General features: G+C 37.1%; 1 protein-coding gene across 1 annotated transcript in view; it reads left to right on the top strand.

Annotated features, from left to right (window-relative positions):
• Nucleotides 1-297: 297 nt before the first annotated feature.
• Nucleotides 298-17,191, top strand: part of RBBP5 (RB binding protein 5, histone lysine methyltransferase complex subunit) — a gene marked incomplete in the record, with an annotated part of 565,698 nt that continues 548,804 nt past the window's right edge. The window contains 1 exon segment of the mRNA XM_044076800.1: nucleotides 298-683. Within this exon segment, the coding sequence (XP_043932735.1) occupies nucleotides 665-683 (19 nt within the window).

Below are 17,191 nucleotides of genomic sequence, written 5' to 3'. Positions count from 1 at the left end.
TTTACCTCTTCTTCGCGTCAGTATTTGTTTTACAATTTTGTAACATTTAAAAATTATTGTTTAATCATATAATACAAATTGCGAGTCTGCTGTGTCTTTTTCGGATGTTTCTTTTTTCTAATCAACCACCGCATTAAATAACCAATGCAAGTCAAAAACACCCCACGGAGAATACCAGCGCATGCTAATAAAGTAGTATCGACAATATGTAAGCCAACAAGTGGTATCACAAATACATTTTAATATATACGTCAAATGCTCAGAATTATATACCACCCCAGCCATCGGAACGTCAAAAACGTGTCACCAAAAACAACAAGGCAACGGAAAGCATTTCGTGTAACATGTACTTCCGGTTAGTTCAATCGCGCTTTTTGCACCAAAACATTGAACTAACTTCTTAAATTTACTGATTATATGTATCGGGTTTTTGTACGAAGACAAGTAACGCTTGAGGGGGACAGCTTGTTGTCTGAAGAGCGTCTACATATTAGTTGGCAGTTTACTGCGTTGGTCGCTGCTGGTAGCTCCTTTGGAGAAGGTGCATTGTGCAAGTGGGGTAATAATAGTTTGTCAAAACAGTGGAGCTACCAGTGCTTTGTCCCCTCAGCAAGGCTGAGTCGGTTCACACGGTCGCCAGTGCCGTGAGCTTGACGCGGCTAGGATGAATTTAGAGTTGTTGGGTAAGTAATCTCTGTAATAGCCACCGTGATGGCATGCACCCTTCTTTCAGCTGTTTGTCTGTGTTGTGGAAACAGGGAAGTACCCTGAGTATTGTTTGTTGGGGCTTCTAGTATCAAGTGCTTCAGGCTAAATTTTTGATGATTCAACATGATCACCTTGACGTGTACATTAGTCATGCTTGTTTTGTTTCCTTTATCCTTCGGTGAATGATGTTTGAAAATTTAACAGCTTTATGAGTTACTTTGGTATTTACTAGACAATCTAAACTGTATAAAGTATTGCACTAGTTGAGTAGGTTTGTGGAATTATTGTATTTTATTGAAACTTGAGAACACCTTTAATGCGCTGCAGATTTATTGCTACTGAGTTCTGCAATAAGTAGTGGTGTGGATATGCTAATCAGGAAAGCAAAACATTTCAGGTTCCATAGGGCAGATGTGAAATCAGTGGAGACCAAGTGATAGAGTTCGGAGTGTTAGATTAGAAACCTTGATCTGTTAATGTGTTATTATATTACCTTATGCTGTGTTCCCACATATTGTTCCTTTTACCTTGTATGTGGTTTTGTTTTTTTTTTGGGGGGGGGTGGGTGGCATGATTTTTTTAGATATTGCCAACATCCTGGCAGATAGGTTCAGTGGTAACTTTACCCCCCTCTCACCCCCTAAAGAGCCCATCTCTATACCGGAAGAATGCAAAGTTCCTGTAATCACGGCTGCACAGGTAAAAACCACACTCTTCAAAGCCAAGAACACAGCATCCATGGGACCAGACAACACCCCAGGCTGCATTCTACACGAACTACAGAACGAACTGGCACCCAACCTAAGTACCATGTTCAGTCATAGCCTCACCTCATGCTTTCTGCCCACAGAATGGCTCATAGTGATGGTTATCCCACTCCACAAGGGGGGAGCCAACACAGACCCCTGGAACTACCGCCCCATTAGCCTGATGAGCCTGGTATGCAAGGCCATGGAACGTATCATCATGGAACTTATAAACAAAGACATTGGCAATCTCCGAACTCTGGACCCCACCCAGTTCGGGTTTGTAAAAGGCAGATCATGTCTCCTAAACCTGATAGACTTCTTTAAAGCAGTCACCAAAGCTGTAGACGAGGGTAAGGTGGTTCACACAGCCTATCTAGATCTTGCCAAGGCTTTCGACACATCCCCCACTCTGGAATTATAGATAGGAATTTCACAAGATGGGTTGTCAACTGGCTCACTGACAGAACCTACACTGTGAAAGTAGCAGATTCCAAATCTGACTTCAGACCAGTGACAAGTGGAGTACCACAGGGTTCAGTCCTGGGTCCTCTCCTGTTTGCTATCTGCTTCTCTGAAGTACTGGCTAACACAGAAGGTCTTTGGTTAACGAAGTTCGCAGAAGACTGCAAACTAGGAGCCATAATTGAAACTCCTAACGATGTGGCCATCCTACAAAAGGGCTTCACTGAGACAGATGCCTGGTGTCAAAGCCATGGCCTCACTCTCAATGCCAGAAAGTGCATTGTCATCCTCTTAAAAAAACCTGTACCCATGAACTACAACATAGGCTGTAGTATACTTAACACAGAAAGTGTGGTAAGAGACCTTGGGACACAGGTAGACAGTACTCTCTCCTTTGATCATCACATTGCCACAGTAGTCAGGAAATCCTTCTACGTGGCACACACCATCACAAAAGGTTTCTCATCCAGAAAAAAAGAGGTCATTGTTCCCCTTGTACTCATCACTCATTAGACCCATTATAGAGTACAACGCCCCTTTTGGTATGTACCTCACAAGACTTCTACAACAATTGGAAAGGCCACAGAAATACCTCACAAAGAGGATTACCGGCCTTAAACAGATGCCCTATGCAGACCGTCTCAAAAAAACTCCAGCTTTACCCCGGCATATGCGTACATTCAGCGATAAATTTTAGGCATTAGCTCAATAAGAACAAGCACCGCTAACACCACAGATACCACGTTACCAACTCATCTGATGAAAGTCAGGAGGAAAACGAGTTGTTTAAAAAAAAAATTTACTAACTATCTTATCTTGTTTGACTGTCTTCTTGTTATTGAATAAAACTGTGTGCCTACATTCGCTGGTATTCGAGGTGCTTTTTGTGGATTATTAGTGTACTTTGCACCTTCCGTGTTTTGGTTCTTGTACTCAGAGGTGATCTGCACCTAACATACAAATCTATGTCAAACCCAGAGCTGTTGGACATGCTCCACTTAAGTCCCAATTCCTCCGAGCTACAGGCTCTAAGGACCTAAACCTTGTTACCACAATAAACAGAACTTGCCGGAGGGATAGATTCCTGTCCCAGAGACTTCCCATACTCTGGAATAAACTGCCTATCTATATCAAACAAAGCTCCTCATTAATACTCTTCAAGAAAAATCTTGACGATTGGATGGGAAATAGGAATTTCACCCCGGGGATCACTTCAGTGGCTCTGCTCGACAGTGGCACAGGAAAATAATTTTCTTGGGTGGCAAAAGCCAAGGTACTTTTTTGGCTGGGCTTGTATAGGCCCTAGGGCCAATAGCCTAGTACCTACTTATGAACCTATATGTGTTCCAAAATATAATGTGCTGTGAGTGTAAAGAGCCCCACATTGAAGATTAAAGCACTGTCAGTGGTACAAGCGGTAGAACATGTGCCTTTGGTGCAGAAGGCTGTGAGTTCTTTTCCTACACCAGGTAGATCGGTTATTGCAGCATAAGGGGTGCTGCACTTCTTGATTGTGCCACCCTTTGGATGAAATGTTAAAGCAAGGCCCTATCTGTACGAGTTGGCTGTAACTCGGTTGGATATTAAGTCTCACAACACCTATCAAAAAGTGTACTTTTTTAAATGTGTACATGTATACAGTTCATATTTTACATATTGTCATATTTTAAATATTTACATATTTTAACATCCATCTGTACATTGATATTCCTATTTTAAGTATTTCCCCCACTCTTTAACCCACAACCAAATGCATATTTAGTCTAGTATTTATGTCAAAGTTAATTTTCCATTGTATTTGATTTCACTAAGTATTTCATGCCATATGACCCATGTTACATAAAATATGATTCTGTCCATTTTCTTTGCTTCATTCTGGGATCTTGTCCCATAAAACCCATACTCTGTCATGTCCATGTTTAACATTTCAAACTTTAAATAAGTTTTAATCAAATCGTGTTTACATATTTCTTTCCACAGTTTTTGAATTCTCTCACATTTAAAAAAAATCTTCTGTAGTTTCCAATTCTTTACATTTATCACGTATTCTATCCTGTTTTCTGTTATATGTCATTTGCCCCCACTGGTAATTTTCCTGTGGACAACCACCACAAAAATCATTACATTCCTTAATTTTTTTATAATGTTTGAATCTCATCATTATTGCTTTCTTTTTATCTATTTCTAACTTTTTTCCATGGCTCCACCAAATAAAAGGATCTCATAATGTTAACATACCATTCTTTTCAGTCACATTATTTTTTAATTTCCACAGTACAGTTTTGCTGTAAAATCCTTACATTTCATTAAAAACACTTTTTTTTAATTTCCATTTCTTCCCAGATTTCTCTATATTTACAATATGTTATTGTTTCTATCAAGTTTCTATTATTTTTCATTATTCGTTTTAGTAACTTTATGTATACTTAAAGAGGCTGCATGCACAATCGGAATAATCAGTCCCAACCCCCCTTGTTCATGTTTGATATACAAAATTCCTCTCTTAACCGGGTTCAGTCTTGACCCCCAAATAAATCAAAAAATTATCTGCATAATTTATTTTTCATGTTTCATTGGCATCATGTAAACATTTGCTATATAAGCTATTTTATCTATTATTATGGTGTTTATTAAATGTGCTTTTTTCTTGTATGAAAACCTATGCATCTTTCAGAGTGTATGTCTTTGAGTTCTTTAATAATTTTGTCCCATTGTTCATGTTTGTATTCTGTACTTCCAAATACTATTCCTAAAATATCTGTATTTTTCTCATTGTATTCCACTCCTCCTGTAATACCTTTTACCCAAATCCTTTACTTTTCTCTTTATTTATGCTTAAACCAATTTCCTTCAACCATGTACTTAATTTTCTATTATTTCTTTTCCATTCAGGCATTATTTTTTATTATTACTACATTATTGGCAAATGTATCTCCTCCATTATTCTGTATCCTCCCTTACTTGACATTTTATCAATTTCCATTACTACTGTGTTCATGATTATGGCAAAGATCATACTGCTTGCAGGACATCCTTGTTTTGTACCACACTCTATTTTCCAATTATCCCCAATCCAACCTTTTACGTTCAATCTCACAATTGTTTTCATATATTGATTTAATTACTTGTATTTTTTCACTTATGTTATATGCTTGTAAAATGCCCCATAATGCTTTATACTGAATATTATCATATGCCTTACTAACATCCCCTGTCATGATTTTTGTTTCCACTTGTTTATTAATAGTATCATCATTTACTTCCCATATTATCCACAACAGGTCTTGACTCCCCTTTCCTTCTGATCAAGGAGTCTTTCTATTTTACATTGTAATCTTTGCGTTACTAGTCTCATGAAAAAATATAGTCTGTTATTCAGTGTAATTGGTCTCCAAATTTTTATTTCTTCTTTATCTCCTTTCTTTACTGTAAAATGCATCACATACGTAGACATTTCTTTATACTTAGTTCCTTTTTCTAGCCACTCATTCATTACTTCTATAAACACAATTATTTGCTTAGCCACTCATTCATTATTTCTATAAACACAATTATTTGCCAGTCATACATTTCTCTATTATGCATACTGTATTCAATTCCATCCAGACCTGCGGCTGAATTAACATTAATATCTTGAGGATCTCATTTGTGTTCATTTTTCTCTCTAAATATTATTTTCCTTGTTTGTTTCCCCATTGTAAATTTATTCTATGTTAACTTCTTTTTAACTGTATAAATCTAATACATTTTCTTTAATTATTTCATATATTTCTTCTTGTTTTCTTTCCTTTACTTCTTAATTCTCTCATTCTTTCCTTCTGTTACTGTCTTACATACGTATGGTACTACTACTTTTCCTTGTAAACAGTGTTTTTGCTTGTATAATAATTTATTAACCTTATCCTGATTTTTTTTCTAAGTAATTTTTTTTCATAAAACAATTTTTTCTTCTCTATTAAACCTTTAAATATTTTCTTTTGTATGCGTTCTAAAAACACTTTTTTTGTATTTATTAAACTGAATCCACCAAACTGTCCAAGTTTCATAAAAAGTCTCTCATACCAATATGTTGTTGCCATAATTCTATAATTTCTTTTTTCTTCTGATTTTAACTCTTTTTCATTTACTCTTTTTATAGCATTTTTCATATTTTAATATACTCATTTTCATGAACTCTTATCCATATTGCCACATGATCAGAAAATCCAGTATATTTGATTCATTTTTGTGTAATTTTTAAACCTTCTATCAAAAAATAACCAATTTCTGTCTTAATTTGATTTCTAAGTCCAATGTTTCTTTTCCCATATTTTTAATTTTTCACTTTTTTCATCATTTTCAGTAGTCATTTTAACATCACAATGATTCTTTTTATTTCTCAAATTACAATTAAAATGCCCTGTCATTATTATATACATGTTAATACAGACATAATTAGGCTACTAAATATTGTTTCTCTTTCTTTTTTTTGTTACATATGCATATAAAGTTATTAGTCTGCATACATATTTTTCCATCTTATCTCCACAACTGTTATTTGGCGTAGTTCTACTAGTGTAATAGTTTTATATTTCCTTGGTAGGCATAATATACATATAAGATCATAGGATTTATTTATTTGACATTTGTTAACCGAGTTAGTCTGACTGGGCATGTACTCTCTTTTTCAGCGAAGGCCCAGGAGGAAAAGCCCTAAAAAAATAACATTATACAGAATAATACGAATTTAAACAATAAAAACAAACAAAAAAACATGGCTACAGAGTAACAAGTCAAGCAGATTATCCATAAGCAAGCATATATAACATCATAATGTAAGCCTTAACAAATTGTAGTAGAAAGTGCTTTAAGGACAAAAATTGAAACAGGCAAAACATTTGAAGTGAAAAGATTGACTTTACAAACTAAATCTGTGTTATGGGAAATTGTGAAAAATTAAACAAAGATAGTATAGTACTAAGAAAAGGGGTTACAGTTAAAAAGAGAGTAAGGGAAAGCAAAGATGAAGGAGAAGAGGTAAATGTAAATAAGAGAAGAGATAAAATAATGTAATGAGCGAGTTACTCAAGACAAAAGAAAGAAAGGGAAGAAAAGAAGGGAAAGGAAGAAATACGTTTAGAATAGTTGTACCAGAGATTGGAGGAGAGGTAGAGATAATATTAAATTAGTAAAGTACACAGAAAGTTAGAGTGACTTGAGTGAATAAGGAGGAGAATTTTTTAGTAAATAGGAAAAGTGAGGGTAGGGGATAAAGAAGAAAAAAAATATATATAAATGTATAAAGGAGGTAGAGAGGAATAGAGAAGGATAGAAGGAGGGGGTGTAAATGGTTAGGTAGGGTTGTTACATGGGCATCACTAAGAGTTGAGCAGGTAATGTCGAAAAAATAATTTGAATTCTTTAGTATTGGAGATATTAAATTATCATTGGAGGATCATAGAAAGTTATTAGGTTTTTGGCTCTGAGACCTTTATAAGCCTAGCCAAGAGTTTAACCCATGTTTAGGCAAGTCAGCACCTGATGCCTCTATCCAGCAGGGACATGGGTGGAATCCCAGGGATGTATTTTCTGTTTCCCATCCAGTTGTTGAAGTTGCGCTTAAAAAGGTGTAAGGAGGTACTTTGCTTGACGTGAAGAGTCTGTTTCACCAATGGATAAGTCTCTGGGACACAAATCTGTCTTGCCAACAAGTCCTGTTGATGTCACAGACCAGGTTGAGGCTGTGCGTACGGGTTACTCGAGTGGAGCTTGACTTGCGGATATGCAGCAGTGCCATCAGGGCGGGGTCCGAGATCGCCTTGTATGCCACACAGAAAAGTCACCTCTAAGGAGTCTGCATGAAACTGAGTAGAGGGATAAGGCTTACCTATCTGTGTATATTAGATTTTTGAGACCCTGGATCCTCCTAGTGAGGAACCTCTGTGGTCTCTCCAGCTGCTGTATGTGCTTTGCGAGGAACATGCTGAACAGGGAGTTGCACTCAATAATGGGGCCTTATAAGGGAAGAATACAGGGATGTTATGACCTCCTTACTTATGAGGTGTGGCATGTAGAAAGCTTTCCATACAACGGAAGCAACATGGTGGTCAAAATGTAGGTTGCTATCAACCTGGGTGCCCAAATCCCTCACGACTGCATGCTTAGGACGTTATTAATGTGAAAATATGTGGGAACGTCACTCTTCCCAAAGGGCATGATGATGCATTTTTTGGTATTCAGGTTGAGGCCATGTTTCTGGCACCAGTCATAAGTGAGCATGTTTCTTTGCCTATGTTCCAAATAACAGTGCCATTCCAAAGTTTTTCTCTTTGCACCTTTTTCTTATGCTAATAATTCTAATTTCTTGTAATACTGTTACTTGAGCATCTAGTGCAGCACACCATTGTACCAGTATTAATTTTTCTTTTAGCAAACTTCATACTGTTCATGTTCAAAGATAATATTTTCAGTTTTATAGCACAGTTATTAAAGTAATTTTCTCATCCCTTATCTTTCTTACCTTTGTTATTTTCTTTAACTGTTATATTTTTTAAAAATTTCTTTTTCTTTCCCTAACCCTCTTTCCCATTGAATTTGTATTGCCTTTTATTAACTGCCACTGTGACTCTTCTGCACTTGTTTCCTCTGTCTTTTTTTCCTTATCTTTCTTTCCCCCTAAATTTAAATACAATGCCTATGTTTTTTTCTTGTTGTGTTGTGTGCTCTTGTACAACATTTTCTAAATCTTTTTCTTGTATAATTTTATCATTTTCTTGTTCTTTTTTAATTTTCTTGCATTTCCACCTCCCATTATAACCATGAATGTCCTGTATTAGCACATTTCTTAAATTTCAGTTCACATTTCTTTGCATTATGGCTTGTGTTACCACATAAATAACCTCTTTTTTTGTCACATTGATTAATTAAATGATCAGTTTTTCCACAAAAATTACAAGTCTGTGGTTGTCCTCTGTACCTTACAAAACTTCTGTTGCCATGCACATTAATAATACTAGCTATGTGTATTACATCATTTTACATTTTCAAAATTATGCCACATTTACAACCCCCAGCCCATAATCCTCTTTTCATAGATTTTAGTAGTGTCCAGCACTTCTTTACGTATTAACAAATATTTGCTCAATTCTGTTGCTTCCAGTTCAGTTCTAAACTGAACCGAAATTTTTTTTTGCCCGAAAAAGACTTGTACCACGTATTCTGACCATGGAAAGTCTTGCTTTCTTTTTTCATAGACCCCCCCCAAAAAGTTTTCCATGGCCTGACCAGTTTCAAAAAACAAGTCACAAAAAGCTTCTTTGTTAATTAAAACGAAAGCTCATACTCTCAAAGGTGCAGTAACATTGTCCCATACTTCATACCTGTCCAGGCCTTTTTCTTTTTTACTGCTCATCTGACCAACACATTTTTTTCTTTATTTACTTAATCTTTGTCTTCCACCGTTTGAGCATAAGATTTTTTTCAGGAACCTTCTCTGTCTCCTTTTCTCCCTCTTCTATTTTTTTTTGCATAATGTCACTCCAGGATATAGCAGCTCCACTTTCTTGGCTCACTGTGGTTAATTTAGCTCTTCCATATACTCGTGCCACAATCCTCCCAACTGGAGGGTTGAAATAACACTTTTTTTTGCTGATTCTGCCACTTCAAACAGGTGTTTCTGAAAAAATTCTTTTGAATCCATCTCCACCACTGCATTTAGTTTATCTCCTTCCAGATCTCCTCACAATAAAAAAAAACATTTTCTCTGCTTCTGCATTGCCTGAAAACAATTATGGTAGTGATTCTACCATTTTTTTCTTCATTTTCAACACACTTCACTTCCAAAATGCTTTGGCTCTCAGCAGGCATGTTTTTTTCCCTGTTCTTCCAGGCCACCACCTTGCGTGGAATTGGAACAGTCAGTCAGGATGTGTTAAACACCTACCCTTCCCCGTACCACAAAGAGTAGGGGAAGTTCTCCTGATGCCCTGGCCAGATTTCTTTTAGTAGTATAAATATCACCTCAGGTTTCACCTGAAAAGAGGCTACTAGCCTAGTTGGACTAACCTGGTCAACAAAGGATAAATAAAAGTAAAATAACTGAAAAGCAGTATGACTTGTGTTACTCCTGTATATGTAAGTATTTATCTTGGGATGTGGAACTTAATCATATCCATCAACTAAAAATATAAGGGGGATTGGCAGATCTTTAGGGTGTTGACACAGTGATGCAGTGGTAGCATTGTTGCTTCACAGCAAGTGGTTCTCCAGTTCTATTCTTAACTGGGGTGCTCTCTGTGTGGAGTCTGCATGTCCTCCCTGCATTTGTGTGGGTTTCCTTTGGGTGCTCTGGTTTCCTCCCACATTACAAAGACATGCTTCTGGAGCATTTCTCCCCAGGCCTCTGCTGTAAATTGGCTTTGTTCCAAGTTGGACCTTCCCAGTCAATAAATGTTAAATAAATAAATGTTATAAAGTGGAAATGAAGACCTTAACTGTGTAACTGCATTTTCCTTGGCTCATACCATCATCCATTTATAATCTCTTGTCGCCTTCTTCACGAAACACAGTTATGCAAGTGCTCTTACCATAGCAGTAGATTACTGCTGTAGCAACCTAAGCTATATGGGACATCCTGCCTATAGTTGTTTTGTAAGAAACTCTCTATTCACTGTAGCTGAGCTGTTGCCTGTGTCAGAACATAGGATATAAAGGGCAGCTATAGTGCCAAACTTTAGAGCTCTCTCGCCCTGCAAAAAGGAGGGGTATGCAGAAAACAGTATAATTTATGAAAACAACTAAAACAATCCTCTGCAAATCCTAGGGGTTGGAGGGTAGAAACACTTGCAGCAGTTATAATGTCAAACATCTAGTTAGTTAACAGCACTTGCGCATCTGTACTATGTAACTCATTAGATCTCTGCTTCTGTAGCTTGAGATATATGGGATGATTGCCAAAGCTTTAAGAGCACATGAGAAGGAAGGTGCAGCAGAATCCAACAGCCCTTGAAGAACAGCCTCAGTAAAACTCACCCTGGAGTTGACAGTAGGAGTCCAGGTTGTAATGCTTGGTAAACGTGTGAACTGATGACCAAGAAGTTGCCTCCAGTATGCTTCTTGAGTCCACCCCTTTCCAAAATGCCATGGAAGTAGCCAGAGTAGAGTGAGCCGTGATTATGACTGGAAGTGATGGTGCCTGTTGTGAATAATAAAAAGTATTAGAGTGCCATAAGTACCATACGTGTATCTGCTTAGGTTTTTCTGTCCAGGCCTCTGCTGAAAATGCGCTTTGCAGGAAGTTTACTTGTTTCATGTTCAGCTTTAGGGTTAGCACAGTATGAAATGTAACGACGTTTGGCCAAGAAATAGCATTTTTCCCAAATTAAAGAGAAACAATAGATTGTAGATATTAAAATTTTATTGTAATTCTTTGTTATAATTGGCCCACAGGTAGACTGCTCAGCTGTTATCAAAGCTTTACTTGGATTCCTCTGACTCCCATTTTGCTGTGGTTCCATCAAATATGTGGTGGGAGGCAGAGTCTGGGATGCGGGTTGCAGTCTTTCCCTTTGTCTTATGATAACTCTTCACCTGCAGTATACCATCTGATATTTCAGTTGTCATTCTTGGAAGTTGACCTTTGCTGTGACTATAATGTGTTGAGTGCAGTGTTTTGGTCATCACCATACAGTCAACACTCTTTGCATTGATTGGTGGTCAAACTGTTTGCATGAGACAGTTCATAAAGCATTCTCTGTTTTGTTGTGCCTCAGGGAATAAGACTTTACCTAGAAATGTAATTTAGTATATATTTTATTTTTAAAGATTGTATACTGATCCATTGTTGGCAGTTTCCAGCCATGAAATTGACAGTCTGAAAAAAGAGATTTTGAGAATACACTGGTAATGAATAAAGCACTCCTGAATTCAGTCCCTTATCAGAATGTACCTAGTAAGGTGTCTGACTGATAGTTTATTTCCGTATGCTGCAGCAAATAAATTAGTGCATGTAATGCTGCCTGTTACCCAGAAATGGCCATCACCAAAACACACACACAACAGCCAGTCCACCTTATTAAAGCACTTATAAAAAAACATAGTTTAATGATACAAGATGCATGAAATTTTGACTTTAAGCCCTTGTTTGATACATATTGAATACATTTTTTAGGTGGACCTGATTTGTATTGCTTTCTTGTTCATTCAGTCTAGTCTGCTAGCAAAATGGAACCAGTTGTGTTAGGAAAAGTAAAGCATGTAAACTTAAATTCTCAACTGATCTTAACCTATTGGTATGAAATTTGGTTTGTGTCCTAGATTACATTTTGACAAGAGTAAGAGTTAGTACGTTAATTGCTTTAATATATTAAAGACTGTTTGTATTTCCTAGGTCAGTGTATTTATATAAAATAAGCGGTATTAGGCTTGTGGCTGAGAGCTTTTTTTTCCAGCATAATCTAATTTTTGTTAATGTGTGGTTGAATTAAGTCAGCGTTCTGAGAAGGATATTTTGTGGAAAACGGCAAAAAAGTAGCTGCATTGAACTTGCCAAAGGTCATGACAGAACAAACAGTTCATACAAGATAATTGAAACATTATTTTTTTTTCATTTTATTTGGTTTTATTTCTGTAAAGTTATAAGACTGGTTAAAATCTATTGTGTGTATGTTAAATAACACAGCTTTTTCATGGTTTTCTTTCCCCTTTCCTCTTTGCTGTATCCCTGCTTGTGTGCAAAAATGCAGAAGAATGTTCATTTCTCTCCATTTCACTTCTATAGGCTGATGGATTCAAATGAAATCAAATGGTAAAGCTTTAGCAGTTCAGCTTAGCATAAGCATTTGATTCTTTTCCGGGACCAAAGACTGATGAAATGGCTTTTAGAATTGCTTTTGTGGGTAAGCTTGCTATAATATTTTTAATTTGCCTTTCTCTTTTTTTTTTCTTACCTTCACAAACTGAGGAATCACAGCTTTCTAATTCCTTACTTATGCCATGTAGTTACTTCTATCACCGAAGAGTATTGCTGCATGAATGGGTACAAGAGTGTGTGACCCTTAGGATTGTTAAAACATTGTTTTGTCTTGTCAGTGGATTTGTGTCCTTGCCAGGAACCAGCAAAAAGTAGGGATATGCTGGTATTACTGCCAGCTATACAGAAATGTGTGTTGCTTTGCTTGGAAGAACTTTTTGTTAGTTGTAATTATTTAGCACTGGGATTAAAAAGAATTTTTGTATTAAAATTTAGAATGGTCGTGAACCTGAAATGTTTTGAAACGGCGTGAATGCTTGTGACTTGGGTGCCTGTTTATTTTTAAATACTTTAAATGATTGCAACTTTTTAGCTAGTAATCATTTCTTAAGGGTTCATTATATAGAAATCATTGTACATTGGTCATAGTGCAGTAAAGATGTTAAATATTGTTAGTCTTTTGAAATGCAGTAGTAGTGTGCAATTTTGGTAGATGTGATATCCCTAGAGAATAGTTTGTGGAACGATATATTTTTTAGCACATTGATCTTGGGAGGTAGAATGTTTTCTTTTCTGAAATATTTGTTGTGCTATGTGATATTTGTGCATGGTAGTTTAATGGTCATTTTGTTCTAGATGCCCCAAAATGCAGCAGTATGTGTATGGGTTGAAATGATGCACCATGAAAAACAACAGTGTTAGTCACATCTGTTCATGATCACACCAATAGTGGTGTAATCCCTTTGGGTGAAACATGCTAAAGCTATGCATCCAAAATTCATTATTGACCCCAGATTTTCTGTTCAGGTGTGGTTTTTAACATGTTTCCCCTCACTCCTCTAAATTGTGTCCATTACCTTTATGGCCTGGTTTATTACAGAAAAAGGATTACACAGTGCCAGCTTACCTGGCAGAGTAAGAACCATTATATCATGTTGCTTGAGAAGAGTACAAATGGTTGTTGTAGTTCAGTTTAGTTTCATTTCTCACCCATTTGTTGGATTTCATGTAACTAAGTACGTGAAGCTTCTGTTAGCAAAGTTTGGGTCTCGTGAGATGGTCATCCTACCTTGCACTGCATGCCTACTGTAACACTTCCACACTTGTAGTTTTCAGCCACAACTACTTTCATTTCTTTAATACCTTCTTTGGTGGCAGTATGGAGATCTTAGAGATCAAAATCACCTTTAACAAGTCAAACTGTTATTTCATTGCTGGCTATATACTTTCATCACTGTCCCCCCCCCACACACACACACGCACATACAGATCATAGACGTTACCTTAATTCAGTCAGGGGATTAAAGAGTTAAACATCATTAGAAATACCTGCTTGCTAAGGAACTCCTGTTAACCAAGCAATGATTGGTGCACTAATATCTTTAAAAAGGGATATGCTTTTTATTATCACTGGCCTTGAACAAATTGTATAACTACCACTAGAGGCTCTAACATCACTGATCTGGTCCTTCCTATCCTAGCTTTTGCCTGTATCCCACTCCAGATCTCCTCATCGCTGGTTGTATGTGAGCAAAAATCAGTCATCTAATCTGTCAGGCTTGGTGGATCCTATCTCCAAATGAGATAATCATTAGACTCCTCTGGGACAAACAGCGTGTAGAATACTGGGGAAAACAATTCCACACCCCAGGTTCAGCTTCCCCTGACACTGAATTAACTCCTGTCTTCCCCTCTCTGCTGTCACCTTTAAAAAAAAAGGAAGGAATACACTAATGGGGAACTACCCAGCCCCTTATTTATCAGAATTTCCCACATGTGCCACTTCATGAGGACCCCTTCCCATCAACCTATTTGCAAAGGCCTCCTTTGCACATGTTTTCTGTAAGCTAATAGCATGAAGAGCACAAATATTTGGGGCTCTGACCAATCATTTCATACTCGCAGCCTTCTTTACTTGAAGCGAAACAGCACACAACATTAATTCATATTTTGCCCATCTTCCAAAGTACTGAAGTCCTTGCAGAAAAGTGTGGTATTCATGCTAGTTTTGTCTAGTCAAAAAAAATTGTCACCAGCCTTTCTGTTTCACCTAAGAAGACCTGTAACTTGTGACAAGCTCCAAAGATGTGTCAGCCATTCCTAGGTGCAGGTTTTGACACCTCCAACACTTCAGGGAGACTTGCTTACATCCTTGCTGGCTGAAACTGAGCACAGGAGAGCTAATAATCTGTTTAAAAGTAATCTGGCGTAAAGTAAGGAATTCAACAATTTAGTCTTGTCCTGCTTTAGAATATGATTTTCAGATGTTTCCTGACATTTCGTCATGCTGGGGTTATAGTATGTCATAGACCACAGCACGGACATCTGGGGTAAAGAAGGCAATCTCCTTATATGTAAAATACCCCTCTCTAGCCCTCAACTGTAGTTGAGTAACTAAGAGTATTGTATAGGCAGTTATCCCAGTAACACATATGGGTCTTTGCTAAGTCATTTCAGGTCTAGAAGTGTTGCAGTCTTTGAATGTGTGGGATTTGCTTGTTCATTTGAGCATTTGCACAGACATGACCTAATTGTTTCCTTCTTCCAATAGTTGGCCCTAAAACCTCGATCCTTTCACAAGCTGACACTTAAACATCAAGTCCACTGTACTCAGGAGAAGTTGTACCATCTTACCTGTGAACCCCTAAGGGGGTCTTTCACCACTGTACCCTATTATGTTGGAAAACGTAACCCCATTACTGCTAGCTTGTTTCAAATGGACTATCCCTAAACAGCTGAGATTTGTTGCTATTGGTATAGCAGTGTCTTGTCTTACCAGAAAGTTCTGACGTATTCTCATGAAGATGTTGGATTGTGTTGCTGGAATTATTGCCTGGTAATGCACTCTCCATTAATGTTAAGGATCAGACACATCTTGAATTTTTATGAAATTTAATGTTTTTATGCTATAAACAGGTTGATCCTTAACTATCTCATATTTAAAGCATCCTCCAAGGTCACATGCTAAAACAAAACCAGTCAGTTGTAATTAATATTTCTTGAAGCCAAAACTTTTTTAAAGAAATAGATGCTGTCCGGTTCGATTCTCAGCTAGAGCGTCTTCTGCGTGGAGAGGTTGCTGTAACCCCCCTTACATGCACCAAAAGTTGTTCAATCACAAGAAAAATAAAGTTTTTAAAATTACAATTCACACTGTTTTGTTAAGGAATTAATTACGTCTTTATTTTTATTAGAATAATTATGTTTGTAAATGAGCTCAGCCAAACACCTAACTTCTTCACAATTCAAAAGGCCAAGAATGGGAGAAACTTGGTAAACCTAAAGTCAAAAATCTCTCTCTGTTTTACAGTTAATGAGAAGGAGGTAACTCTTTGCTCAGTAAATTACACTTTTCTGATAAAATTGTATCATCAGAAGTCTCTCTGCCCACCCACCCTTACAAATTGACCCTTAATTATGTTTTCATCAACTGCGGTGGTGGTGCTGCGGTAGCGTTGTCGCCTCATAGCAAGACGTTGTCCCGTTCGATTCTCAGCTAGAGCGTCTTCTGTGTGGAGGCATACGTGAATGGGGCGTGCCTTCGTTGAAGGTTGTGCATCAGGGCTGGTAACCCGGTACGTAAAAATCCACTACCAGTCATTAGTGGACCGGAGTTCCGCTGTGGCGACCCCTAACCGGGAAAAGCTGAAAGACACAAACAATTCATTAGTGTCAGCTATTAAAATGTAAATTTTTATTACAAAAGGTATAACTTGGAGCTCTATTATTATTTCTGTGGATAGTAATAGCCAAATATTTCATTTCATCTTTATTAATAGTATATATACATTTCGAAAAATGTAGTATTTTCTAACTCTCTCTTAAAAATTCAGTAAACTTTTCCTTAGTGCTTTAAAAAAAAAGAGAAAAACAAGAATGGGGGCAAATCTTGCATTTCTTTTAGATTATAGAGATTTTTTTTGGGGGGATTGGGACATCTGCAAGAGAGCATTTTGCTTAACATAATGTTTAGATGCCAGGACTATACTTAGATCAGTCCTTAAAAATTGGAAGGTTACTTTAGATAATACTGAGTTAAGTAAGGCATTTGGGGGGTATACCAAGGGTCATCTGTAAGAAAGTAAGTTTCAAAGCGTTTACGTTTTATTTGTGTTTAATTCTGCATTGGTGAATAAATTCTGTGGTCGACTGCTGGAGGACTGTTTCCGTGGTTTTTTGGATTACTGGTTCATCTGTAAGAAATGTTACAATGTAAAATTGTTGTTGGAATCCAAAGGCATTGGCAATTTATACTCTGAGAAAAGAGAGGCTACTTTCCCTTGAGGGAGATGGTCATACTGTTGATTTATTGATGGTTCTTCCT

The sequence above is a fragment of the Protopterus annectens genome, chromosome 7.part0, assembly GCF_019279795.1.
Source record: "Protopterus annectens isolate FY-2018-M chromosome 7.part0, PAN1.0, whole genome shotgun sequence".
Classification (NCBI taxonomy): domain Eukaryota; kingdom Metazoa; phylum Chordata; order Ceratodontiformes; family Protopteridae; genus Protopterus; species Protopterus annectens.
The sequence above is the reverse complement of the archived record's forward strand: the minus strand, read 5'-3'. Positions and strand labels throughout refer to the sequence as shown.